Source organism: Tubulanus polymorphus, chromosome 9, assembly GCF_964204645.1.
Source record: "Tubulanus polymorphus chromosome 9, tnTubPoly1.2, whole genome shotgun sequence".
NCBI classification, from domain to species: domain Eukaryota; kingdom Metazoa; phylum Nemertea; class Palaeonemertea; order Tubulaniformes; family Tubulanidae; genus Tubulanus; species Tubulanus polymorphus.
In genome coordinates this window covers 8,560,009-8,586,774 of record NC_134033.1, presented here as the reverse complement: position 1 = coordinate 8,586,774, position 26,766 = coordinate 8,560,009, and the positions used below count along the sequence as shown (strand labels likewise).

The 26,766-nt window shown below is 40.6% G+C and overlaps 1 protein-coding gene across 1 annotated transcript in view; it reads right to left on the bottom strand.

Annotated features, from left to right (window-relative positions):
- Positions 1 to 26,766, bottom strand: part of LOC141910948 (DNA polymerase alpha catalytic subunit-like) — a 97,768-nt gene that overhangs the window by 10,782 nt on the left and 60,220 nt on the right. Inside the window, exons 22-31 of the mRNA XM_074801842.1 lie at positions 25,492 to 25,607; positions 13,742 to 13,894; positions 13,336 to 13,491; positions 12,902 to 12,994; positions 11,983 to 12,188; positions 11,595 to 11,727; positions 11,365 to 11,496; positions 10,949 to 11,024; positions 6,695 to 6,793; positions 3,600 to 3,772 (exon numbers count right to left, since the gene is read on the bottom strand). Coding sequence (XP_074657943.1) covers positions 3,600 to 3,772; positions 6,695 to 6,793; positions 10,949 to 11,024; positions 11,365 to 11,496; positions 11,595 to 11,727; positions 11,983 to 12,188; positions 12,902 to 12,994; positions 13,336 to 13,491; positions 13,742 to 13,894; positions 25,492 to 25,607 — 1,337 coding nt within the window. The remainder of the gene's footprint in view (positions 1 to 3,599; positions 3,773 to 6,694; positions 6,794 to 10,948; positions 11,025 to 11,364; positions 11,497 to 11,594; positions 11,728 to 11,982; positions 12,189 to 12,901; positions 12,995 to 13,335; positions 13,492 to 13,741; positions 13,895 to 25,491; positions 25,608 to 26,766) is intronic.

The following is a 26,766-nucleotide window of genomic DNA, read 5'->3' as shown; positions in this document are numbered from 1 at the left end:
AAGATGTCCCCAATGGAGCTCTCAGCAAAGCATTGGACACCATATCTGGTAGACGAGCTTTGGAACTGGAGTCCATAACTGACAGACGGGAGGCTAACACAAGATTAGCCTGACCCCGAACCGACAACGTAATTACATGTGAATCAGACCGAGCCAAAGATATGATAATCCGGTCCATTCCCTCCAGTTTTATGGCAACTGATTCTGGGTTGGAGCCCGCATGAACAGCGGCGTGAGTCTCACGAAGCTCACCCGTCAACACCTAAAGTGCCATATCCTGAAACGAACCAACCCTGGTAAGATTGTCCAGGATTGACGTCATGGCCACCAAACCGGACTTATGCAAACGAATTCCCGACTGTGCTGAAACAGTATCCGGGCTGATCAGAGAATAATCAGCATCCAGGCAGCTATGACTGTGATCCACAGCACCTGGAGTTGCGTAATACGCCGAGCGAAATGCGCCTATAGGTGGATTGGTTGAACTAAAATATTTCCCAGATTTCATACCCCATTCTGGAGGGGGAAACGAAAACGTTCCAGGGCGACATTCACCCCATAATTGCGTATCCAATCGAGCACATTCTCTTGAAACCGCTGACGATTCCGGTAAAACGTTAAGATCGGAATCCGGAGGGCGATAAGCTTCCATTGACTCACCGACCAGAGGAGCTGCTGTGGGCATAGCGTGAGTTGCCCCGTGTTTGACAAAAAACTCACTAATCATCGCTCTAAATGGCATGTCCCCCGCTGGTTCGGATAAAACTGAACGGGACGGAGATACATTGCGAGCCAGGGGTGTCCCCATCGTATGGGGCAACCAAAAATTGCTTGCGACAGGACACCCAAAAAGGAATTGCCGCTTCTGGGATCAGATCCTCATTGAAATCAGACCCTACCCCAGCATCCAGAAATTCAGTGTCAGAATTCTGAACAACTGAGTGTGCTGGCGAACTTCTAACCAGTCCAATCAGGAATATGCTTACCTGTTGTAGAGGTTGCAGCGACTTGTTGCGACGATGATAACAAGTTTAAAATTTTCTCTTCAAATACATGGAAATCCTTCTGCCGACTTTGGTGACGGTCCCTCAAACGGGATCGAGACCTACTACAAGAATCGCCTTCATCGCTAACCGATGTCGACGAACGATGAGAAGACTGACGGCAAAACTTCCTGCAATAACGATCGTATTCCCTCTCGCGATCAAACCTTGATCTGCGAGGAGACCTTGCGCGTTTATTACGCTCACAGCGTCTGGATCTAGTGGGAGAGCCAGCTCTATCCCCGGAGCGACGATCAGAATCAGACGATGTACGAACCGGAAGTTTGAACCGGATGACGTCTGGACCGGACCGGTGCCCGAACCGGTGCCGGCCGATCCCGACTACCGCGGCGCGCACTCGGTTCAGAACATATAGTCTGAACCGGCCGCATCGGTGAACGACCAACGACCGGTGAATGACCGTAGACCGGTGCCGGTGAACCGGCGTTCCTTCCCGGTGAACAGAGTTGGGAAGCCGATCGTACCAGAACGATCGGCGACCGCTCCGCTATACAATTAGAAATAGAATTAGAGACGTCGGTTGGCACGACGAATCCCTACTATTAACTCGACGACGATCTCTTAGCTTCAGAGCCTTATCGGCCCGAAGCCAAAGGTCCTCGGACCACACCTCGCAAATCTTGCAAGGATTACTCCTTGCACAGATTTGTCCAGATTTGCGTCTGCACAACGCACACAAATCGTGATTGTCCCAGGCGCCGAATAAATGCTCGCATCCCTCACCGCCACGAGGGGGCGGCATAATTATTTCTGTCACAATAATAAATTCAATTCAATTAAATTATATTTATAAATAAAATTATTACGGAAAAATAGAAACCAGGGATAACCCCCAAACCGAACGGACTCACCGTTATGAGAGTGAAAACTCCCTTATATTCCTAATTACTAGATTTTTATGGCAAAAAAATCCAACGCGTTCTGAATGCTAGAACGCCAAGAAAAAAGATGGCGGATTTCGCCGGTGGCTAAATGCAATACCGCAGGGCCGGGTCGTATAGAAAAACCATTGGCAAAAACCATAGGAAAAAGTACAGTACTAGACGGAAAATACTGCAGGACCAGAAGCGATTTGAAGAAATAGAAATTCCACCCCCAGGGGCGCCCCGTGGGGGACGAATCCAAACTAGGGGTCCAGGGACACCATGCCCACTTGGGAAGTGGTTTCAAATGCTCAACAATCTATTTCAATATTCAACGCCCCCTGGTGACCATTTACAAAAACTAATGACCTTGAAACTCACCACAATCATAGAACATGTCAGCAGCTACGATTTTGTAATTGATTGTGATAACAAAATATGCCTCGTTACCACAATCATAGAACATGTCACGAACTACAACTTTGCAATTGATCATGGTAACAAAATATGCCTAGGTACCAAAAATACGAGAAAAAGAAAAACAATACAATACAATGAGCTACAACTTTCTAATTGATTGTGGTAGCAAAATACGCTTAGGTATCAATATAATGTGGAAAAACTTTTTCCCACTTACGAATGAGTACTGGTGACACCAAGATGGCCGCCAATTGCGTCATAATTGGCTGATGAAAAATACCTCTCTCAGGTATAAAACATCCCTTTCCAAAGAATACCCATCACAAATTGCAATGAGAAATGATAAACCAGTAGGAAGCTACAGGACTCAGAATTTGGGCCAAAATTAACATTTTTGGGCACTAAAAAGGTCATAGGACTGCCATCTTGAGTCCGACCGACCCAATTTTTGTTATGTTGATGGGCCCTGGGGGGATTCACATATATCCGAAAGACCAAGGTAATTGATCAAAGCGTCTTCAAAATTTCCCTCAAAAAGTTCAAAAATGTGTAAAAAGTGCTGATTTTGGCGAACATCAATGGCTGCTAGTCGGCCATCTTGATTCTGACAGGGCCAGTTTTTGGGCTGAAGATGTGTCTAGGGTAGATACATGTGTAAACCAAATATCAAGACATTACCTTGAAGCGTCTTCAAAACTTCCCAAAATAACTGGATTCCGTCTACGGACGGACGACGGACGAAAAGTGAACGCAATAGCCCGCTGGGACTAAAGTCCCAAGTGGGCTAAAAATGGCTCTGTAACTTTATAGGCCTAGGTCCATAGAACATTCATACTAAATTTGGAATTGGTGATTAAAACTGATTAAAACTGTAGGACTAGTGGCCAATTGAAGCAGAATTTGACGGACAGACAACAACGGATTATCCCTCTAACCGATCAGCTACACTGACCTTCAGTCACAGCGGAGCTAACTAGGTACCAATGATATTTACACTCTAGCACAGGAATGGCACAGTTTCTGATTGGCTGGCAGTGTGCTTTATTCTCCATGTCAATTGGTTAATTTTAAGCAGAAGATGACTGTAGCTCCATTGCCAACCTACTCGTGATTGCAAATGGGGGAGGCTCTTCATTATCACGGTGGCAGCAAACTTGATCTACCGCCATAATGCATCAACGCCCAATGTAGGTTAGATACAATTCAAAATATGTTAATTATGGGTGCGAAAAGGGCACACTTTTCAACTTACAGCGCCAACAAATGCTCCGTCGATGATAATTTGCCGAGAGCAATCTGGACAATGAAATGTGTAGCGTTCACAATCTTTGTATTTCTCATCCTCAGATAGATGAGTGATGCCTAACATGGCATCTTCCTCGTTTTGATCGTTGTGAGAATGTTTATAACCAGATGCATCCAAACCTATAAAACATCATGGGGAAAACCAAATAAATTGTCAATTTCTTCAAGCAGAAAGTAACTTTCTTGGGTAGACACCAAAAATAAACAATATTAAAGAACCATGGGTCCGGCAGGATCAACTGAGTACATCTTACTTTCAAGTAGCACAAAAATGATTTGTTCTCGGATTTGCATTAACGTATGAACAGCTGATAAAGATGTAACTCTGGTGCAATGTGCAGTAAGCTTGTTCACCTTCGATGATGTACATGGTAATGGGTTTCAAGCACATGGCAGAACAATCAATGTTCTTGATAAGGATGTCACTGGGAAAGCCCTTCTATTTAGGGCTTTCAAAGTAATGCCCTTCTGAAGGCCTTTCCCTGTGATGTCATCATCACGAAACAAGGTCAAGCATCGATTAATAGAATGGAGAAAAGTTCATTGAAATTTCGCAGATTTTCTCCCAGCACTTCCAAATGGCTTAGAGCTGATGAACGAAACTCTCCATATTAATTCCAACACCTATCTACCTCCTAATGACCAGGGATGAAAACGGCCCATATTGAAAAAGTCGGAAAATATTTTCAAAAAAAAAGAATTTTTTTGGGGAACAAAAATCAGTAACTTTTAGCCAAAAAACTTACTTCCTTTTGGTCAAATGTTAATAGTTTGGGCCTGAATTAGAGCCGCTTTTTGAATGAGACGCCATATTGTTTTCTCCGACTCCACAGTTTTGCTAACAACTGCCAAAAACCGTTTTAAGGAGCACTCCTAACTACGGAGCGCTCCGATGTGACGCCCGCGATTGAGGTGATTAAAGCGATTGAGGTGATTTACACTGTTCTCAGGAATAAAGAAAATGTTAGAAAAGGTCGGAAATCCGTCTATGGTCGGAAGATTTTCATCCCTATAATGACAAATTATCAGCTGTTAATATTCAGTGGTTACAATTTGTGCCACCAAGAACTCTAACAGAAAGTTATTCTCAGGACCATTCTATAAGGATCAACTCTAGATTCCACACTCGTAATTAAACTGGCTCGACCCGGATCATTTTGTACAGTGAAGTACATTTACCGTTTATCACTTCATGTCAACTGCGTACTATCGTAGTGACAGCAACTTTCTCGTAAAAACTACGCTGATATCGTAGATGTTGGCAGGTCTGTTCTTATAATTAGGCCTTCTTTTTGTGGTTTTGGCCCAATAACCGATCAGGAAATTTTTTTTTTGTTTCTGCGCCCGCCCGATTAAAACAAACTTGCTATTGGAAAAAAAATTAAAGTTTATTTTCTAGGCAGCGGTTGTACAAAAAAAGATCGTTACATAAAAGAACAAGAAAGAAATTCTAAAATGGGCTTGCTGAGATGGTTGTACTGAAAGCTTGCTTGGTGGTTTTGCATTTCTGTAGTAGAATTAATCGAACTTTGAACTGATTACTTTTTAAAGAACTAAGAGATCGGTGTTGTGTTACATCGTTACATGAAATGTTACACCCGGGGACTGTGGATGAGAATGATTATATTGTAGACGTGGACCAAGTTAGTACATGCTTGTAGATAGTTGTTATCTGAATATTGAAGTGTCTAATCGAGAGTCTCAACAATCTAACAATTTCAATATTCAACACCCCCTGGTGACCATATACAAAAACCAATGACCTTGAAACTCACTACAATCATGGAACATGTCAGCAGCTACGATTTGGTAATTGATTGTTATAACAAAATATGCCTCGTAACCAATTTAATATGGAAATACGAAGTAATTCTACTATTCAATGCGCCCTGGTGACCATATGCAAAACCCCCTGGTGACCATATGCAAAACCCAATGACCTTGAAACTCACCACAATAATAGAACATGTCATAAACTACAATTTTGCAATCATGGTAACAAAATATGCCTAGGCACCAATCTAATAAGGAAATACTAAGTTATTCTACTATTCAACGCCCCCTGGTGACCATATAGGCCTAGAATAACTAATGTCCTTAAAACTCACCACAATCATAGAGAATGTCATGAGCTACAACTTTGCAATTGATTGTGGTAACAAAATATGCTTAGGTATCAATATAGTGTGGAAAAACTTTTTCCCACCTACGAATGAGTACTGATGATACCAAGATGGCCGCCAATTGCATCATAATTGGTCGATCAAAAATACCTGGCTCAGATATAAAACATCCCTTTCAAAAGATACCCTTCACAAATTGCAAAGAGAAATGGCAAACCAGTAGGAAGCTACAGGACTCAGAATTTGGGCCAAAATAGACATTTTTGGGCACTAAAAAGGTCATAGGACGGCCATCTTGAGTCCGATCGACCCAATTTTTCTTATGGTGATGGGCCCTTGGGGGATTCAAATATATACGAAAGATCATGTTAATTGATTGAAGCGTCTGATTTTGACGAACAACAATGGCTGCCAGTCGGCCATCTTGATTCTGACAGGGCCAGTTTATGGGCTGAAGATGTGTCTAGGGTATATACATGAATAAACCGAAAATAACTGGATTCTGTCTACAGACGGACGAACGGACGACGTTGTATGAAGAAACAAGCAGTGATGGTTGAATGCCACAAGAGGCACTCACCCAAGAAAATATCTTAATTTAAAACCCCCAGAGCATCTTCGGCATTAGATTATTATTACAGATAATCACAACGACTCCTGGAAAGTCAATGATGTTTTTACAGCTGACCCTCAAATTTCACAATGAAACTGTCAACATATGAGATCAATTAAGTATATATATGTACTAGTCTACAGTCGGTAGGATCATAAACCAGAAGTGGCAACTCTGTCGTGAATGTCCATTAAAAATTAGCACAATACATTCACTAGTATGATCTTAGGTGCCAGTATTACACAAAATGGTAGAACAACCCTCATTCACAGCTGTAATTGTAGACAAGGAAGCATAAGTAGTTACCTAAACATTCAGCTATATGAGCAGCATCTGTCCCATCAATTGGATCGCAAAGTCTTGAAACAACTGGATGCACCTGATTCGACAAGTAATATTTTGTATCTGCAATAAAAAATTCATACCGTAACATTACCGAATTGGGAAAAATTAGTCAGGAAAGTTTCTGGGATGTCAATTCATTTCATTACATAAAAATTAAAGGATATATGAAACCAAATCGACAAAATCAATGAATAACCCTTTCCAGTCCGAGGCTACACATGCTACTGTGGGGCTGAAGCTAATTTCACTAATTACAGGGCGTATCATTCAATGAGCTGTCAAACCAAAAGCAAATGGATAAAGAACAAGAAAAACTTTCAAGCCAATGAAATTTTGGGCATTATATACGAATGATGCTTGACCATCAGAATTAGACCTTTGACCTCAAGGCAAGCATTGTTTTTAACTACATTTTCAAAATAAATAAGCTCTAACTCAATACATTGTCAACTGAACTACACCATTTCTATTTTTTTGACATTATACAATATCTTAGCTTAAGTACCGTATTCTCCCAGGCAAGTGCTCCCTGTACTGTAAACGCCCCCACCTGTTTTTTGGAGCAGATGGAAAATCCATGGTAAACGCCCCAACCAAACCGCGCGTGTATAAAACGACATTTTAACTTATAAATAAAGGCTTACATAGCGGAATATTCTCCATGTGTTTTGTGTAGAGGAGTGGTGATGATGTCTAGACTGTCATTATTATTGATTGTCGGTGATCTTTTGTTTTAACTCCATAGAGGGTATAAGATGGTTGTCGGTAACGACTCGGACATCGAGTTTATGGGATTTGGTGACAATGAAATGGAAAGTGGTGATAATGATGACGATGATGATGAATAATTTTGTCTAGAAACTCATTGGACTCAAGTGGACACGATTATTGATCAATATCATGCTTTTATTCAATTAAAATAAACATGTTGAAAAGACCCATCCTTGCCAGCCAGAGGCGCATTTGTTTGAAATCGGTTTTGCATAAACCATTCCGGTCTGTAGGAAAATAGTCTTTGTTCACCACTCCCTTGCGTCCGTTTTCGGATGGGAACCAGTCTATGATAATTATCATAGCTACAATAGAACAATTTTGTTTGTCTATGAATGTTCTTCAGAATTATTTGATTTTTCATGTCTTTTCATCGATTTTTCTCATCTACAATCTGTTTGTGGCATTATGTGTCATTTATGGGGGGCGGGGTGTCACTTACAAAGGATTCCCCATGGAAAACACCCCTGGGTCTCTTTCCAAAAATTAGAAATTATCAGGGATGAGAACCAGGGATTATGAAAAAAGCTGGACTTATGATGAAAATTGCTCAATTACTGAAATTGCAGCTTAACTGCAACATAGGCACGAATGGGGGTTCCCCAGCATGATTTCTAAAACAGTCTTGTTTGAATTCCAGATGGCAGCACGAACTGGTTATTTTTTCACAGTACTTTATATTGGCAATACCAGGTGGCAGCACATAGCGAAAATCTTTTATCAAATCTTCCGTTAGATACAAATGATAGATTATGTTCGGCGTGTAGTGTTTTAGGTGATGAATTGCATTTTATTTTTAACCACAACCTACCGAATGAAATCCGTGATAATATTTTGAATCTGAACTCTTTTGGCAATCTTGATATTCTAAAAATCCAACAATCCACCTTGCAAAATTCATTAAAAAAGGCTTAGATGTACATAGATCCCACCAATAATTAGTATGTTGTAAATAGTGTATGTATATATTGTGAACAACTTTGTTACATTTTATCAAAACAAGCTTATACTTTCTGTTAATTGTAAATATTGTATACTTTGTATAAGTTTACCTCCATGTACCTAAGAAATGGTTGGAGTGTAAATAAATAAAATCCTAAAATCCTAAATCCTTTGGGCTGAGTTACGTCGAGCATGCTAAAAATACTCAGTTTTGTGAGTTGAAACGTAATGTCAGACACAGCAAACCTTCCTCCCCTCACCCCATCAATTTTTCAACGGATGACGCCAAAAAGAGGGAAATTCTCATCCCTGAATTATAAAGGGGGCGCTTGCCTGGGAGAATACGGTATACTCAGCAAATATTCTAGATGTTCGTCACCTAACTCAGAATATCCATTATTTCTTGTGCCATGTGTTTTATAAGGTATACGTCTGGAAAGGGTTAACAGCAGATTTGTCTCTCAGAAGATGTGTAGAAGCGATCTTAATAACAGAATGCCATGTCAGTCCTCTGGTAAGTTAACCCATTAGCACTCAAGCTTTTTGGTATCGTGATGAACTTAGATTTTAACTTTTATTTTCCGAGGAGTAATTGACACTACATAGTGCAATTCCTGAGTGCTTGCTAATGGGTTAAAACTTAATAACACAACTCTCAAATGGCAAACAATTAAACCATCTGCCGTAACCGATCCTATCATTATTCAATGCCCCTGGTGAGCATATCGAGAAACAAATGATCTTGAAACTTGTCAAAATCATAGAACATGTCATAAACTATAAATTAGCGATGCGGTAACAAATTATGCATAGGTACCATATGTGTAAATAGATAAATTGCATATAATTCAATATTCAACTACCCCTGGTGGCAAAAACAACTAGGGGTCCAGGGACACCATGCCCACTTGAGAAGTGGTTTCAAATGCTCAACAATCTAACAATTTCAATACATAACGCCCCCTAGTGACCATATACAAAAACCAATCACCTTGAAACCCACCACAATCATAGAACATGTCAGCAGCTATGATTTTGTAATTGATTGTGATAACAAAATTTGCCTCATTACCAATTTAATATGGAAATACTAAGTTATTCTAGTATTCAACGCCCCCTGGTGACCATATGCAAAACCCAATGACCTTAAAACTCACCATAATCGTAGTACATGTCATGAAATACAACTTTGCAATTGATCATGGTTACAAAATATGCCTATGTACCAATCTAATAAGGAAATACTAATTTATTCTACTATTCAACGCCCCCTTGCGACTATATGGAATAACTAATGTCCTTAAAAACTCACCACAATCATAGAGGATGTCATGAACTACAACTTTGCAATTGATCATGGTAACAAAATATGCCTAGGTACCAATCTAATAAGGAAATACTAAGTTATTCTACTATTCAACGCCCCCTGGTGACCATATAGAATAACTAATGTCCTTAAAACTTACCACAATCATAGACGATGTCATGAGCTACAACTTTGCAATTGATTGTGGTAACAAAATATGCGTAGGTACAAATATAATACGACGGACGGACGACGGATGAAAAGTGAACACAATAGCCCGCTGGGACTAAAGTCCCAAGTGGGCTAAAAATTGATCAACAGTTGCAGCCTATAGGCTGTTTTCCGCTGATGGCCATAATTTGAATCAGTCAACAATTGCGGCCTCTAGGCTGTTCACATTGTTTTTCAGGTTGGCCCCTTGGTAGCCATAATTTGAATTGAATCAACCCAATTTTAAATAGGCTTCTTTCTTAAGTGATACCCTACATGTGTACCGATTTTGAAATGATTCGGTCAACAATTGCGGCCTTTAGGCTGTTAACATTTTTAATGTGGCCCCCTGGTGGCATGATTTGAATCGAATCATCCCCATTTCAAATAGGCTTCTGGCCCAAGTGATATCCTACTTGTGTACTAAGTTTGAAATGATTCGGTCAACAATGGCGGCCTTTAGGCTGTTAACGTTTTTCATGTCGGCCTGCTGGTTGATATCCCACTTGTGAACCATGTTTGAAAACAATCGGTCAACAATTGCGGCCTCTAGGCTGTTAACGTCGGTTGCGGCGGCGCGTATTCAACAGGGGTAAATCTATATGCCCCTTCTCAACTAAAGTTCAGCCGGGGGCATAATAAAAGATGAAATCTAAATCATTCGATTCTTTCAAAGAAATGTATTGCAAAATGTGCATTGGAAATAAACTGTTAAATAAATTTTTTTATTCCCTCATTTCACATGTCGCGTCTCCCTGGACGTATTAACTACACTAACTATGATCGTTGTGATCCGTGTGCTGACCACAAATGCACACAGATCACACTACATTACCCATTCAACACCCAACTACCACAGCTTTGATATTAACCATCCTATTATCTAGTGCGTTTCTCCCTGGGTGCAATGCCTATATGGACTTTGACCATACAAATAGGAAACGATTAAGAAGCTACATATGATTTAAATTCTCTAAGCTACATACCAATTGTAAGAGTCTCGGATTTTGAAAGTTCTTCAGGGTGATATGCCCGGGCACTCGCTGCCAAATTGGATCCATCCTGGAAATGAATGATTTTGATACTAGAACATACAGCAGAATTTTGGAATGAAAATCATTTATTTCAGTCGTACAACTCAGAAGTGATAGTACAGGACACTTATTATTTACTCCAGAATAATTCAAAAATCTTCAGCATAGCTAAGACTACATTTATCTATATAGGCCCGAGTCCAACTGATTATAACTTGCACTTATACTGACTTTCACCCAGGGTTGAATCAATTGACAATTAACTGACCTTCAATTCAAGTCAATTCAAGCTTTTGGAATTTGTCCCGGAAAAGCCAGCCTTTACGTCACGCAAACATTTTAATCAACTTGTAAAAGAAGCAACTTACATTACAGATGACGTAGTAGACGGTATCACCCGCGCGTAGACGCTTGCCTCCTTTTGAATTCAAACGCACGGCTACCTGCACGTGAGGCAAACTCTTTTTATCTGGATAATCTTCAGGATTTTTCGTAAGTTGCTGGAAAGGAGAAATTCATTCCAAACATGATTGAGACTGTATGGAACCGATAGCAGTTACTCTATAGAGTGTAGATGAACTCCATTGTTTTTTCATACCTTTGTTATATAATAGGCCTCTACAGGCACGGTGTTGGTTTTCACTTTCTCACCGAGTTCCAGTAAACTTTCGTGTATTCTCTCAACAATCGTTTCACGTGCTTCTCCCGACAAAATTTGACTGACGACGAAACTGTAAAATACAAAACACGCTTATCTCCAGAAAATTAAAAGATTGGCAGTTATTTTTAGTCCCACTATGACATTGTTGATTAAACAGGCTCTATGTATCAAAGTTGGAAGTTCAAAATTAAGGTACAGACTAAAAAAAAAACAATGGTGAATTTCAATCGAGCTCTGATTATAAATATTCATAACTGTAGTTGAGTTATCTGCAGCATAGCAGAAAACAAAATATGAAATGTCACCGCCTATGGTCCATACTCACTTTCCCGATTCCTTGGCTAGTTCGCACCAATCACGTCTGACGATATCCAGACCTTTTAACTCTTGAGTCGTCGTCCATTTACCATTGGCATCTTTTGTCATGTTCAAAGCTGCATATTTCTTCTTTTTCAACAGTAACATCGATTTAAATATACCATCGATGTCGATCTCAAGTAACTTGTACAAACGATTTACTTCCGATTTGATCTAAAGGAAATTTTTCAATGAAATTTAGTTGACAAGACATTTACCAGTTGACTTGGATATCAAGCATACGAACATTTGCTTCAACACAGAAAATCCTATAGATATGGAAACTGATGGTACGAATAACTGAAATCTGCATTACAGAGGCTTCATGAGCTGTTCTTCACTCAGGAACTGGAAGAAAGGTTGAGTGGGTTGATTTTCAAGCAGAAAAATGGTACCAAATTCTTAAGGTACATGACTACACAAACGATAAACTTAATTTCTTGCCCTATGTACATGATTCATGTACATAGGGCAAGAAATTAGGTTCATTGAAACAAACTGCACTTTTGACTCTAAGAACCCGAAGGTTTCGTACGTACCCATAAGGTATGTAATTATCACAGTTCAGGAGTTGCCCATGCCCATGAAATACTGAGTTCATCATTCTTCCTATTTCTAGAATGTCTTGTATTCAATTATACAGCTGTGTACGGGTCTCCATAGTGGTCGAATGTGTTTATTAGACTTTGAGATGTCATGTTTTGAACGTTTTTTCAACATTTTATGTAGTAAATTAGGCCTAATAGCTGAGGCTACTTTGAACCTACAGCTAAAACATTTTGTATACGTATACGTACTTCAACATTTAACTCCCCCTTCAGAGTTGTAAATTGTTTATATTAGGCCTATGAACATCAGGGGTTGTTTGCTACATAGTTCTCCCCTACCTTATTGCCGAGTCTATAAACTTGTTCAATGTCTGTACAGTTTGAATTGACCATTATCGAGTCTGTATCACCATAAATAACATCAAGATTCATCTAACGTTTGAAAAATTGAAAAGCCAAGTTAAGTCTCAAAATAAAGTTTCATATTTTCACTTCTCTATAAATTTGGAGTTTTCGACCAAATATAATTTATGATGTGTTTCAACATGAGTTTTTCATCTCGAAATGAAAATCATTTTTTCTGCAAGTTTCAGAGACAATTTCATATCAAGTTTTTTTTCATTTTTCAGTATGAGTTCCGATGACTGCACTTGAACTCTGATACATCATGTTGTTTGTTTACTTGCCTAAGACTTTCAGGGACAATTTTTAAATTCCAAACTTTTTTCTTTTTTTTTCATTTTGCTATGAGGCGATAAATATATGCTGCATACCTTTTCAACAAGGTCTTTTGTTTTCATGAGAATCTCTCGGCCTTTACCAGTGACGAGGGCCGCGAGCGGTTTAGCATAGAATCGCGAATGTGAAAATCCCAAACAGCCATACATACTGTTTGCGGTCAACTTCAATGCTTTCTGTCGAATATCGTACTGTAAATAGAACAAACAAGAATTCATAAAATGTAACATATGATGAATCACCATTAATAGGGGCATATCCAGGGGCCACTTCCAACGATAACAATATAGTGGAACCCTCATTTCAGCAAACTTCCGTGCACCAGCAAATCTTAAGTTTAAAACTCGGATAAGACAAAATTTTCATTGAGCCATCTAATTGGATGGCTGGATTGGCAGGCATCCTATCTAAACATGGACTGCTGTAAATATAACATTTTACCTGCATGTACATTTCTGGTGAAAGGTCAGGTGTATTCATCAGCTTCTTTACTTGACGTCTGCTTTGAACCAATTTTCGAATTTCAGTTGGTAAAATTCCGGGTTCAAGGCCAGGATCTGGTAATTCCAAATACAATTCATCATCACCTTCAACCTATTGAAACATATGTAGCTAAGTCAAGATTTTTTATTTTGTTTAGTATTTTTACATTGTTCACGGCACATGTATCACTGTGTTTATTGACACGGATTGTAGTTTTATCAGATATGTGTCCATCACCATTATGAGATACAGGCAAGTCAATGTTTTTATGGCAAATAGTTATCCCGTTTTTTCAAACCTTGTTTCGAAAATCGGGAACAATCCTATGCCTGATTAGGGATCATGTGATCAACTATGGCAACTACACAACTACTATAAAGATATTTTTTCAGTACACAATACGGGAATAGGAAAGAAATTACGTAGCAATAAATGAATTGTCAGTATATACAGTCACGGTTGTTTGTATTTGGGTCGATAGCGTACACATGTAATAGAACGAAAACCACACTCAAACGTGGTGAACGGATAATAAGATAAAAACCCACTATCTACAGATTTTAAGAATTGAAAAACAAGAATTTATTTATTCAATCTAAAATATATAGGATACACGACTTTTCGATCTCACCCCTAGAGATCATCGTCTGTTGTGACGATGACGCACCTGACGATGATCTCTAGGGTGAGATTGAAACGTCGTGTATTCTATATATTTTAGATTGAATAAATAAATAGTTGATTTTGAATTCTTTTAATCTGTAGATAGTAGGTTTTATCTTATTACACATGTAATATTGATTTTCTGATCAAGGTAGGAATTCCCTACTGTAGTACATATAGAAAATAATACGCGTGTGGTAATTGTTTTTTAACCAGCATCCTTTGCAAGAGTGTGATTGCAGGAATGAGAACCAGGGATTATGAAAAAAGCGGGACTTTTGTAAAAAATTTCTGTTAATCACCGAAATTAAGGATAAACTGCAACATAGGCACTAAGCTCAAAGCATGATGGTTCCCAGCATGATTTCCTCAACAGCCTTGTTACAATTCTAGATGGCAGCACGCACTGGTTATTTTTTGACAGTTGTATATATTGGCAATACCAGATGGCAGCACATAACGAAAATCTTTGGGTGGAGTACAGTCGACTGCTAAAATACTCTTGTGAAACATAATGCCAGACACAGCAAACCTCCCCCCCAATCAATTTCTCAGCGATCAGAACAATTTGGAAAACTTTTTTTTTAATTTTTAATTTCCCATCACAAACAAGAGATCCACGGGTCTTTATATCTCGGGCGCAGTAAGTCAAATGAAAAAATTGTGGGACCATTGAGATGTTGGACTAATCAGATATGGGTCCAATGGGATGTACAGAATAATTGTGGAATTGTGGGGCTAATGAGTTGAGTTGTGGGCCTATTGAGCAGATGACATAGGAACAACGTAAATAAGTAGCGTACACATCGCTGTTGGCAATATGGCAGTTAAGTGATTTGCCACATGTACTGGCATTTGCTATGCTCGGTTCACACACTTTTTGAAGTGAAGTTGATAAGTTGACTCAACTTTCTGATTTCTACTATTGACACCGTAGAAAGTAAACATAGCTGTGTCAAAATGCACGCTCATACACACGCGATTTATCACAGAACCCTAGGTGAATGAAGAAACAGATGAGGTAAAGAAGACAGCGTACCGATAAACAGTTCAAAACATGCAATTTTGATCCGAAAGTAGGTCATAAGTCGGCCATCTTGAATCGGAGAAGTTCCCAGAACAATACAGTTCCTTTTCACATTATCATACACATGCCATAAAAATTTCATGAATCGTAAATAGTTTTCGAGTTATCGTGTACGGGAAGTTTCTGCATTGAAAGTAGATCGAGTCGCCCATCTTGAATCGGAGAAATCCCAAAATCAATAAGGTTTCACAAAGGTTATATTCTGTTTTTCATTATTTTTTTCCAAACCCACAACACCTGCCAGGAGCGAAACAGGGGGTTTGATTCTGAAATCGGATTTGAAGCATGGATATACTGTATTTTCCGGCCAATAAGCCGATTTTCTAGCCTCAGATTTTTACCCAAAATATCATGATCGGCTCATTGGGCGGATACGATCTGACATAAAAAATCACTTCCCGATCTATGCCACTCTAATGCTCTCAATGATCGTCAAAATCAAGAAAAGTGGTCGATATTTAATTGAGGTAATTATTTACTACCAATTATAATCTATTTTGAACTATTTTATTTTTACTTTGATTGTTCCATCACCGCACAGCGGCAATGGTATACATTTATATAACGCGCGAGTTCATCGTACTACCACGTGTCAGTTCATACATTAGTATATATGCAAATCAGCAGTGAGCCGCGCACTGCGTGTATGGCTGTGTGTATAGTAATCAGCTGAGTGAGTCTATATATAGCACAGTCACTCGGCGATGATAGTATACACAGCACTCTCACACATCGGCGGGCGCTACTGTCAGCCTCTTAAATCGTCAATTAAGACGAACTAATTGACAAATCAGTGAATTAAAATCTCTGATGAAGGGCCTCGGCTTATTGGGCGAAGCTTTATGAAATCCATGTATTTTAGGCTAAAAAACTGCCCTCGGCTTATTGGCCGGAAAATACGGTAATTGTGCGATCAGCGGTCGAATATGCGGAATTTTTTGTTTAAATCAGACTATATATTTTGGAAATTTGGTTCTGGTTCATTCAAACAATCTTCCAACAAGCCTGCACCGACAAGAAAACTGATTGATGTATATCAGTAGGATGTCCTATTTTTCTTTTCATGTGATGTTATCAATCGATGGCACTTTTGTAAAAATTATAGATATTCTGATACTAGAATGTCAATATATGTTGATTAGAAGCATCGACCGCTGAAATTTGTGCGCTGTTTACACGGCAACTGATTGAATAGGTTGAATTGAATTGAAACACATCGCGCAAGTAAATGCACAGTTTATGACAGTTTTAAGTCTATTATGGCAGTGTACCTTAACCTTTTCATCCTGTAAACTATATCATCAGTACTCGACGTTATAAATACTACGTAAAATAAACGCTAAATCGTAAGAAAATCTAAGAGTCTAATGTCAATCAGCACGGCGCCCGGTTCGGGCCTATTCGATTGTCCGCGTGTTGATCAGTTTATTCGTAGTGATCGATCGGTGTTTATTTGTGGTGATCAACTGATATCTATTCGTGGTGATCGACCGCTATTCATTCGTTGTGTTCGACCAAAATTGATTTGCTGGGATCAAATGTGGCGAGAATTAGCTCGGTGGTCAGGGATCCATGGTGGTAGAATAGCAAGAACCTAGATGTAGATAAGTTAGGCGAATCGTTAAACTACTGGTAAGCTTCGATAAGTAGTAGCAGAAATAATTGACTGCAACCAATAACTAAGTTTTAAACCGGTACTGGATTAACTGTTGGCTTGTGTGCGTCTACGTGTTCAGTGTGGTGGTCGTTCTGTTTTATGTTGTGGAGAAAGAGACTCTAGTTATATTCATTTGATTTATGGCATTTTGATATTTACTGCAAGGATAGCGCAATTTATGCTTTTCTGCTTGTTTTAATTTTGCAAGATTCATGTTTGAAACAGCTTGTCTTTGTGGTTTTGTTTTTTTTTGCATGACTCCAATGTTAAATATCATTTTTAGTTAGTAGAATAGCGATTTTTGTTTTAATTTGGGACAACCCGGGAGGTTACTGTTCCTCCGATGTATCGAGTATCAGTCCGTGGAGTAGTTTCGGGAGTTGCCCCAAAATTCGAAGATGGCAATGACTTGCACAACAGAACAGGTTAGTTTACCGGGAACGTTGATGCTAGTACCAACGTTGTCCAAGATCAACCTGTTGGATGCAATAGGATCAGTGTGTGTTTGCGAAATGTTGGCTGCCGATTGGTTACGATTCCCTCTAGGGCTGTTATATGCACAGTTGACCAGGTGAATCCGACGATGAAGGATCCTGTAACCACACTAAAACAGCAGACTAAATTAATTGGGTCAGGCGAGGATGATAAATTCCTGGAACTGTTTAAGTGGGATGAATGTGACGCTACTCCCGAGCAGGTCATCAGATTGAAAGATACATTGCGGAAACACCTGTCAGTATTTTCCTTTTTTTAAATACTGATATGGGCTGCATATCCATGATTCAGCATGAAATTAATTTAACAGATGATGTTCCATTTAAGGAACGGTATTGACGGGTTCCACCGTCAATGATTCAAGAGGTTCGGGATCATCTGAACATGATCGTATTGGCAGGTGTTACAAGGCCTTCTTTTTGCCATTCTCGTTTCCAGTGGTTCTTGTGAGAAAGAAAGATGGTGGTTTGAGATTTTCGTTGATTACCTGACCCTTAATCGTCGTACAGTTTAAGATCGTCAGACATTGCCTCAAGCAGACGAGCTATTAGAGTGTTGCAGAGGCAAAGTATTTTACTAGTCTAGATCAGGATACCGGCAGGTTGAGATGAGTGAAAAAGATAAACGTAAAACAGCATTTAATGTAGGACCCAGCTTTAGGTTTTGAGAATTCAATCAAATGCCTTTCAGATTGACAAATGCTCCCTCCATTTTCCAAAGGCTCATGGAGCGAGTTTTAGTGGATATGAACTTGCGAGATTGTATCGTGTTCATAGATGACATCCAGGGTCCAGTTCCACAGTTCTGAGTTAAGATTTGACCCTGGGTTAACTCATTGAAAATGAACTAACTTTAACTCAAGAGTTAACTCTGACTCACAACTGTGGAACTGAATCCTGATATTTTCAGCAACATTTAATGAACATCTAGAGCTGTTAGAGGTGTTTGATCGATTGAAGAAAGCTGGATTAAAACTGAAACCCTCTAAATGTGAGTTTTTGAGATCGTCTGCAATATATCTGGGTCACAAGGTGTCCGAAAAAGGTATTGACCCCTGATCCTTCAAAACTATCGTCCGTCAACGATTGGAGTGTTCCTCAAACCGCAGCGGATGTTCGAAGATTTTTGGGTTTTACCGGATATTATTGACGATTCATTAAAGGCTACACGAGTATTGCCGCTCATCTCACGAAACTTTTTTCCGGAATAACCAAGGAAAGAGGAAAACTGCTGAACAACGTTAACATCGGCCCCGGTGTTGGATTTTGCGAATTTTTGCCAACCGTTTGAGCTCCCCACTGACGCTGCACAGTCGGGTCTGGGGGCAGTGCTGTATCAAACTGATACTGATGGAATATGGGATGTGATATTGTATGCCAGTCGCCGATTAAGTGCTTCGGAGAAAAATATTCGGCTCACAAATTGGAATTTTTCACAATGAAATGGGCGGTAACCGAGAAGTTTTATGATTACCTCTACAGCGGAAAGTGCTTGGTGAAAACAGATTCGAACCCATTAACGTCGGCCAAGCTTGACGCCACAGGGCATCGCTGGTTACAGGCGCTCTCGGTTTACAATACCGAACTGGAGTATCAAAGCAGATGTAGAATGGGGATGCAGATGCGCCGTCACGGAGCCCTCTGAATCGAATAAGAGCTGAAAAGCTTTCTGCGATATGCGAGAATAATACCGATCGTACACAGGGATGGCAATCCAGCTGTATGGCAGCTGTTGATATAAAAGCATTGCAAGATGAGGATCCTATTGCCAGGCTGATCCTTGATTGTATTGTATCTAAGCGAAAATTTCATAATTCTAAATTCTTGGAGGTACACAATGGTCTACTTTATAGAAGAGTTCCAGGGGATGGAGGGACTGAGTTGCAGTTATGGCTACCACAGTCGCAGATTGGTTGGAATCTGCAGAAACTTCACGATGATGCAAACGATGTATTTCCAAAGCGGCAACTCCAGGACAACTGGCACCTTTAAAGAATACTCCAACATCCTACCCCTTTGGAAGTATTGTTTTAAGATTACCTGACGTTGGAGAAATCGTGGGTATACGAGAAAATATTGGTAATGACGGACCATTTCACCAAATTTGTAATTGCTGTGCCCACCCATAATGAAACACAACTCCCCGTGTCATCTTTAATGAGGTGATTCTTCATTATGGGGCATCCAATCGAGGGTCCGGGATTTGAAAGTCCCATAATCAAGGAATTGTGTCAATTAACCGGGATGCGAAAATCACAAACCGCACCTTACCATCCAGCAAGAAACGGAGTAGTGGAACGATTTAATCAAACGTTGATACATCTTCTCACAACTCTGCCTCCGGGAAAGAAGCATCGCTGGAATGAATATATAGGACCATTGATGTATGCGTACAATTGTACACCACACACATCCTTACGGTTTGAACCAACTTACTTGATGTTCAGCCAGAGGCCACGATTGCCCGTTGATCAGTACTACGGGTGGGGTCCTGATGATGCACCAGTCTCACCTACCCAGTACAAAAAGCATCTGGAACAGCAGCTGGATTTTGCTGTTTTTGAAGGTTGCGAAGGAGAGTCTTCGGACCACTGGTTATCATCGCAAGTTATTATACGACCAGAAAGCTAAAGGTGCGGAACTCAAAATGGTGAGGTAGAGTTGGTAAAGAGAGAGGGATTAAAGGAACTGCATAAACTGGCTGATGAATGGGAATCGGAACCCTATGAAGTTCTCGATAAAGTTTCAGCACATGTGCCTGTCTTCAAATTAGCCCGGTTGGATGGCACCGGTAAAACTCGTCAACAGGAAAGATGAACTGAAACAACCGGAAAATGACGATAAACCACCTGTAAATAACTTTGAGGATCAGAATGAAGAATCCACAGAGTCAGAGGATGAGGACTGGGCGATGGTTCCCGTTCATCTACGGTTCCAATGATATTCAATGATATTGGAGCTACCGATGATGTCAACTTGGGGGCGGATGTATCCACTCCAGAGGTTGTTCCTCCTGGAGAGGTTGCGAATTTTGAGAATGCAACTCCTGTGGATATTTCGGATGTCAATGACATGATATCACCTGATCAGGAAGAGCCAGCTGATGAAGAGCGTGAGGAGGATGAGGGATTGACAATGGGTGTGAATGGTAATTCGATTAAAAACGGAAACACTGTCTCATCAGGAGCAGATTCGGAAATTAACGTACGACCTGGTGTCAGTAAATCCGTTGTTACTTCAGGCGTTGTCAGACATGATACGAGAATTGATGAAATAATATGTTTTTTAAATATATATGCATATAATGTTTAAGAGTGGACATAATAAAAAAATGAAGAAAAAGGGGAAGGGTGATATTATTACTATGGTGCTTAACTAGCCGTGTGTGACATTGAGTATTTAGGAGATGTGAATTTCCGTTCACCAATTTCTTAAAAGACTGCCGGTAAATTTCAGCTCCTGGGTAAGTAGCTGTTGATGGATAGTGTATCCAGTGTATTCATAAGTTTTCGTAAGTTCTACAATAAATCTCAATAGATTTTTGTAACGTTGCTTTTTCTCACAAGACTCAATATCGGGGACAACATTTAACGCCTGCAGGCAGTACGTGATGACGAGTACTTTCAATTAATATTCTGCACGACATGGACTTTGATCTTGACCAGCTTGTGCCGCCACTGTGTTTCTATTCAGGGGATGAAACCAGAAATCCGGGTCATTCGCTGAATACATCCATGAAGAGCGGATGTATGAAATAAACAGCCTTATAATAATCAAATAATTATTATTTGTTCCGTGTGTATTTGTTTATTATCGCAGGTGAGTGTTGATTTTTTATCTTTATAGCGCTTCTTGAAGGTAGCTTGTTGGAATCAGTGTTTAATGGGTTGTTGTTGTAATTCTCAGTTAAAATTACAATTTTTGGAACTAAAATTTGTATTTCCGAGTAGTACTTACCCTTTCCTATGGTTTTTGCCAATATTTTCTAAATTTGGATTGATCGTCAATGGTTTTTCTATACGACCCGGCCCTGCGGTATTGCATTTAGCCACCGGCGAAATCCGCCATCTTTTTACGTCATAGCAGACCAAAAAAAAACAGCTATGCATGGCAGGTGGGCGGGATTCCCACCATAGGAAAGGGTAAGTACTACTCGGAAATACAAATTTTAGTTCCAAAAATTGTAATATTTCCGTCGAGTACTGTACCCTTTCCTATGGTTTTTGCTAGACTAGCCTAGCACAAGGATGGTGGGAAAGGTAGATAGAAAAACCACCGCTCAAACGCAAGGTAAGAGGGAAAAAGAGAGCACTTACCCAAGCACGGAATGGAGCACTGTAGCACAGGGAAGACCGGTTGGCCACAGTGAGTCCGTCCAGCTCAGGGCCCCCCCCCCCCAGAATTTTGCGAAATTAATACATGCAGATATGAGCCCAAACTATGTACAAGGATACACCCCCTGTGATCCTGATAATGCAACATAAATATTCTACACTAAAGGGTCCGATCGGACACCTTGAGCCATAACAACAGGACCGAGTGAAGCTAATGAGCCTAACTGGCCTGGAACATCCCGTAAATAAAATGACGTGAATGTCGATGGAGAATTCCAAAAGGCGGCCTGACAGACTTCCTCCAACGGAGCACCCGAAAAGGCTGCGCGGGAAGTAGCCATAGACCTCACTTGATGAGAAACCACTCCCTCCGAGGAAAAATTCTCCTTCAATAAAATGTCCTTTATCAGTGAAGAGACCCATCGGGCCACTGTGTCCTGTGAAATATCGTGACATAAAGTCCTGTCCGGGATGCCCGGTTCCACTCGATGTTTTAGGGCTTCAATTCGCCATTGACGCCCAACTGAGCCTGGTCGTTGGTTCTTTGCCCAAAATTCCCATGGTGGAACTGTCCTTGGTACCCGAGGCCGGGAAATAGAAAACCCTGCAACAAGCTGGGATATCCGATGATCCCCTGCTACATTTGGCCATCCAGAAGCACGCAATGTATGAGAAATCGCGGAGCGGTAACCTTTAATAGTTATGACCTGCAAACCTTTTACTACAAATAGGTGCAGTAAAAAATCTGCCCATTGAGCTACAGAGGGTGAGCATGGATCAATTTCCTCTGCAGCACACCAATCCGCAAAATGACTCCATTTGGCATCGTAAATGGTACTTGTTGATGGCCGCTTAGATCCTGCGATAAAGGAGGCAGCCTGTTCTGAAAAGCCTGAAGCTGACAAGGATCGCTGGACAATGGCCAGGCGAGCAGATTTAACTACTGGCTGTTTGGATGATGCCGAAAGTTCCCCTGAGACAGAAGCGATGGGAAATTCGGAAGAATCCTGGGGTTGTCGCACAGTAGGTTGAGAAGTGGTAGGAACCATTTCTGAGCCGGCCAACATGGTGCTACCAGAACTATGTTGCAATTGACTGATCTCTCTATTTGATCCAGCAAGCGCGGCAGGACTGGTGTGGGCGGGAACGCATACGCATGCATCCCCGACCAGTCCAGAGAGAAGGCATCGACCCCCCCATGCTTCCGCGTCTGGAAACGGGGACACAAACAGAGGACACCTCCGATTGAACCCCGTGGCAAACAGATCCAGCAGCGGATTGCCAAACATGCCCCGAACGTTCCATTTCCCTGCTCAATGTGCTACAGTCAGGAACACGCCCTTTGTCTGGCACCAAAGAAGAATTTTGGCCGACAGACCTGTGAGGGTTTCTGAGTGAGTGCCCCCTTGGTTCTGAAGGTAAGCCCTCACTGTTGAATTGTCTGTGGCTAACCAAACGTGGTGGCCCTCCACTCTCCTGTGAAAAAACTTCAGGGCCTTCCACACGGCCAGCATTTCTAGGAAATTTATGTGGTTGGTGGCCTCGTAGCGAGACCATCTCCCAGCTTTGAATCGGTTCTCCAGATGTGCCCCCCATCCTTGGTGACTGGCATCCGCGAATACACGAACTGGTGCCTCTAATGGGGCTAGTGACACCCCGAGCCGAAGATTTGTAGTTGCCGCCCACCACTGAAGATCCGGACTTAGATCGGTTGGAGGTACGCGGAGGTTCATCGCTAACCGACGTTGACTAAAGATGAGAAGACCGACGGCGAAACTTCCTACAGTAACGATCATAGTCCCTCTCGCAATCAAACCTTGATCAGCGAGATCTTGCTTGTTTATTACGCTCATGGCGTCTAGATCTAGTGGGAGAGCGAGCTCTATCCCCGGAGCGGCATCAGAATCCGACGATGAATGTACCGGATGTTTTGGACCGGACCGGTGCCCGAACCAGACCGATGCCCGACCCGGACCGGACCGGTACCGACTACCGGGGCGCGCGCTCGGTTCAGAACATGTAGTCTGAACCGGCCGAACCGGTGAACGACCAGAGACCGGTGAATGACCGGAGACCGGTGCCGGTGAACCAGCGTTCCTCCCCGGTGAACGGAGTTGGGAAGCCGATCGTACCAGAACGACTGGCGACCGCTCCGCTATACGATTAGACACAGGATTAGAGACGTCGGTTGGCACGTTGGCCGAAACCGACGAATCCCTGCTATTAACTCGACGACGATCTCTTAGATTAAGAGCCTTATCGGCCCGAAGCCAAAGGTCCTCGGACCACACCTCGCATATCTTGCAAGGATTGCTCCTTGCACATATTTGACCGGATTTGCGCCTGCACGACGCACACGAATCGTGGTTGTCCCAGGCGCCAAACTAATGCCCGCAACCCTCCCCGCCACGATGTTGACCCTTAGGAGGGGGTGGCTTAATTATCCTGTCACAACAATAAATTTTATTCAATTCAATCAAATTATATTTTGTAAATAAAATTCTTACGGAAAAAAAGAAACCAGGGATAACCCCCAAACCGAACGGACTCACCGTTATGAGAGTGAAAACTCCCTAATATCCTAATTCCCAGATTTTTACGGCGAAAAAATCGAACGCATTCTACTGCGAGAAAGCCAAGAAAAAAGATGACGGATTTCGCCGGTGGCTAAATGCAATACCGCAGGGCCGGGTTGTATAGAAAAACCATTGGCGATCAATCCAAATTTAGAAAATATTGGCAAAAACCATAGGAAAGGGTACAGTACTCGACGGAAATATGGCTAGGGTTGATAAGGATATCCGATGCCGGAAGTGTTTTGACTTTTGGCCCCCAGAAGTATTTCTATCAGTAATCAATTAATGCGGATTTATATATTTACGGGTCACCATTCGCTAAATACATCCGTGAAGAGCGGATGTATGAAACAAAAAATCTTATCATTATCAAATAACTATTATTTGTTCCATGTGTATTTGTTAATTATCGCAGAATCGCAGATCGGTTCTGAAACACTTTCAAGGCTTTTACCCTCAAGAAAAACCTTTTTACGGCAATATTTCCTCGCTTCATCCATTCAAAACAGCATTAACAGGGTTTATTGTGCCATTGCCATTCACAGCCCATGTTATGCCAAATTCACTGTCAACTGCAGCAACATTTTAAGAAATTTGCAAATTTCAAGCCAGTGACCATATGCCCACACGTGACTAATGTCTTTTTAGTTTAAAGTACAGGTTTTACCAGCAAAAATGAATGGTGTTTGGGGAAAAATATAATATTAATTATTATGATCACAGACCAATCAAAAAGGGACTGTATTGGATTGAATTCAAACGATGGAAGAAAAGTAACCTTTTGCAAAAAATTTAATCGAAAATTAAGATGGAAATATCAAGAAAAAATTTTTCTCTTTTAAATTGAAGAGGCAGCCATTTTATTGTAATGTCGATTTTCTTCTCATACATATATACCTGTGTCATTTTGTTTTCAGTACTGGTGATTGTCGTAAAGCAGATGTTATACTCCTGTATTATTGATGGGTACAAACTGTTGAAATCCAATAACAAAATGAACTTATCATAAAAACCTGAAATTTCAACAAAAGAAACTTTAATTTATATGACTGGCCACTAGAAAAAAACAAATACATAGTCGTTTAAGGGAGAAAACTCTCAGTAACACCTTACATATTTCAACTTCATCATTGAAATATGACAGAAATTGATCAGTAAATACCATCAGTAAAGAAAGATCATCAATAACATCTTTCCCACATCTTTACATACATCAAACAAACAAGAAATCTTATATCTCAGGCGCAGTAAGTCAAATGAAAAGTGGGACCATTGTAAATGAACTGTGTGAATAAGTAGTTGCATACACATCATTGTTGGCAATAAGGCAGTAAAGTGATTTGCCACATGCACCAGTTACCGGTAGCTATGCTGGGTTCACGCACACAACTTCCTGATTTCTGTACTATTGACCAAAGAAGAAAATAAATATACATGTAGTTGTGTCAAAATGCACGCTCATACACAGCTTTAATCACAAAATCCCAGGGGAGTGAAGAAACAGATGGAGCATCTGCAATAAGTACAGAAGACAGCATATCAATAAGAAGTTCAAAAAAGCCATTTTGACGAGAAAGTATGTCATAAGTCGGCCATGTTGAATTGGAGAAGTTCCGAGAACAATATAGCTTCTTTTCATATTATCTTACACATACCATAAAAATTTCATGATTTCATCTCAAACGGTTTTCGAGTTATCGTTTATACGGAAAGTTCCTGAGTAAAAAGTAGATGGTGTCGGCCATCTTGAATCGGAGAAGTCCCCAAAACAGTACGGTTTCACATGATATTATCATTCATGTCTCATATAGATTTCATGAAATGTCTTCAAATGATTTTTGTGTCATCACGTGTCAAAAATAGGTCCTAATTCAGCCATCATGAATCGTAGATTCCCCAAAAGAGTTTGCCACCATACTATCAAGCATATACCATAAAAATTTCGTGGAATTATCTCAAACAGTTTGAGTTTTCGAGTACAAGGAAAGTTCCCAATGTCAAAAGTAAGTCATAAGTCGGCCATGTGTAAAGAGGTCAGTAAATTGGAAAGCAGTACGCATCGTCAACGCGTAAAACAGGCAATGGACGCTTAACCTGACCACAATTGCAAATATACAAAGACAAGTGAAACCTGACAAGTGTAAACCCCAAACCCTATCGCTGTTTTCCTTT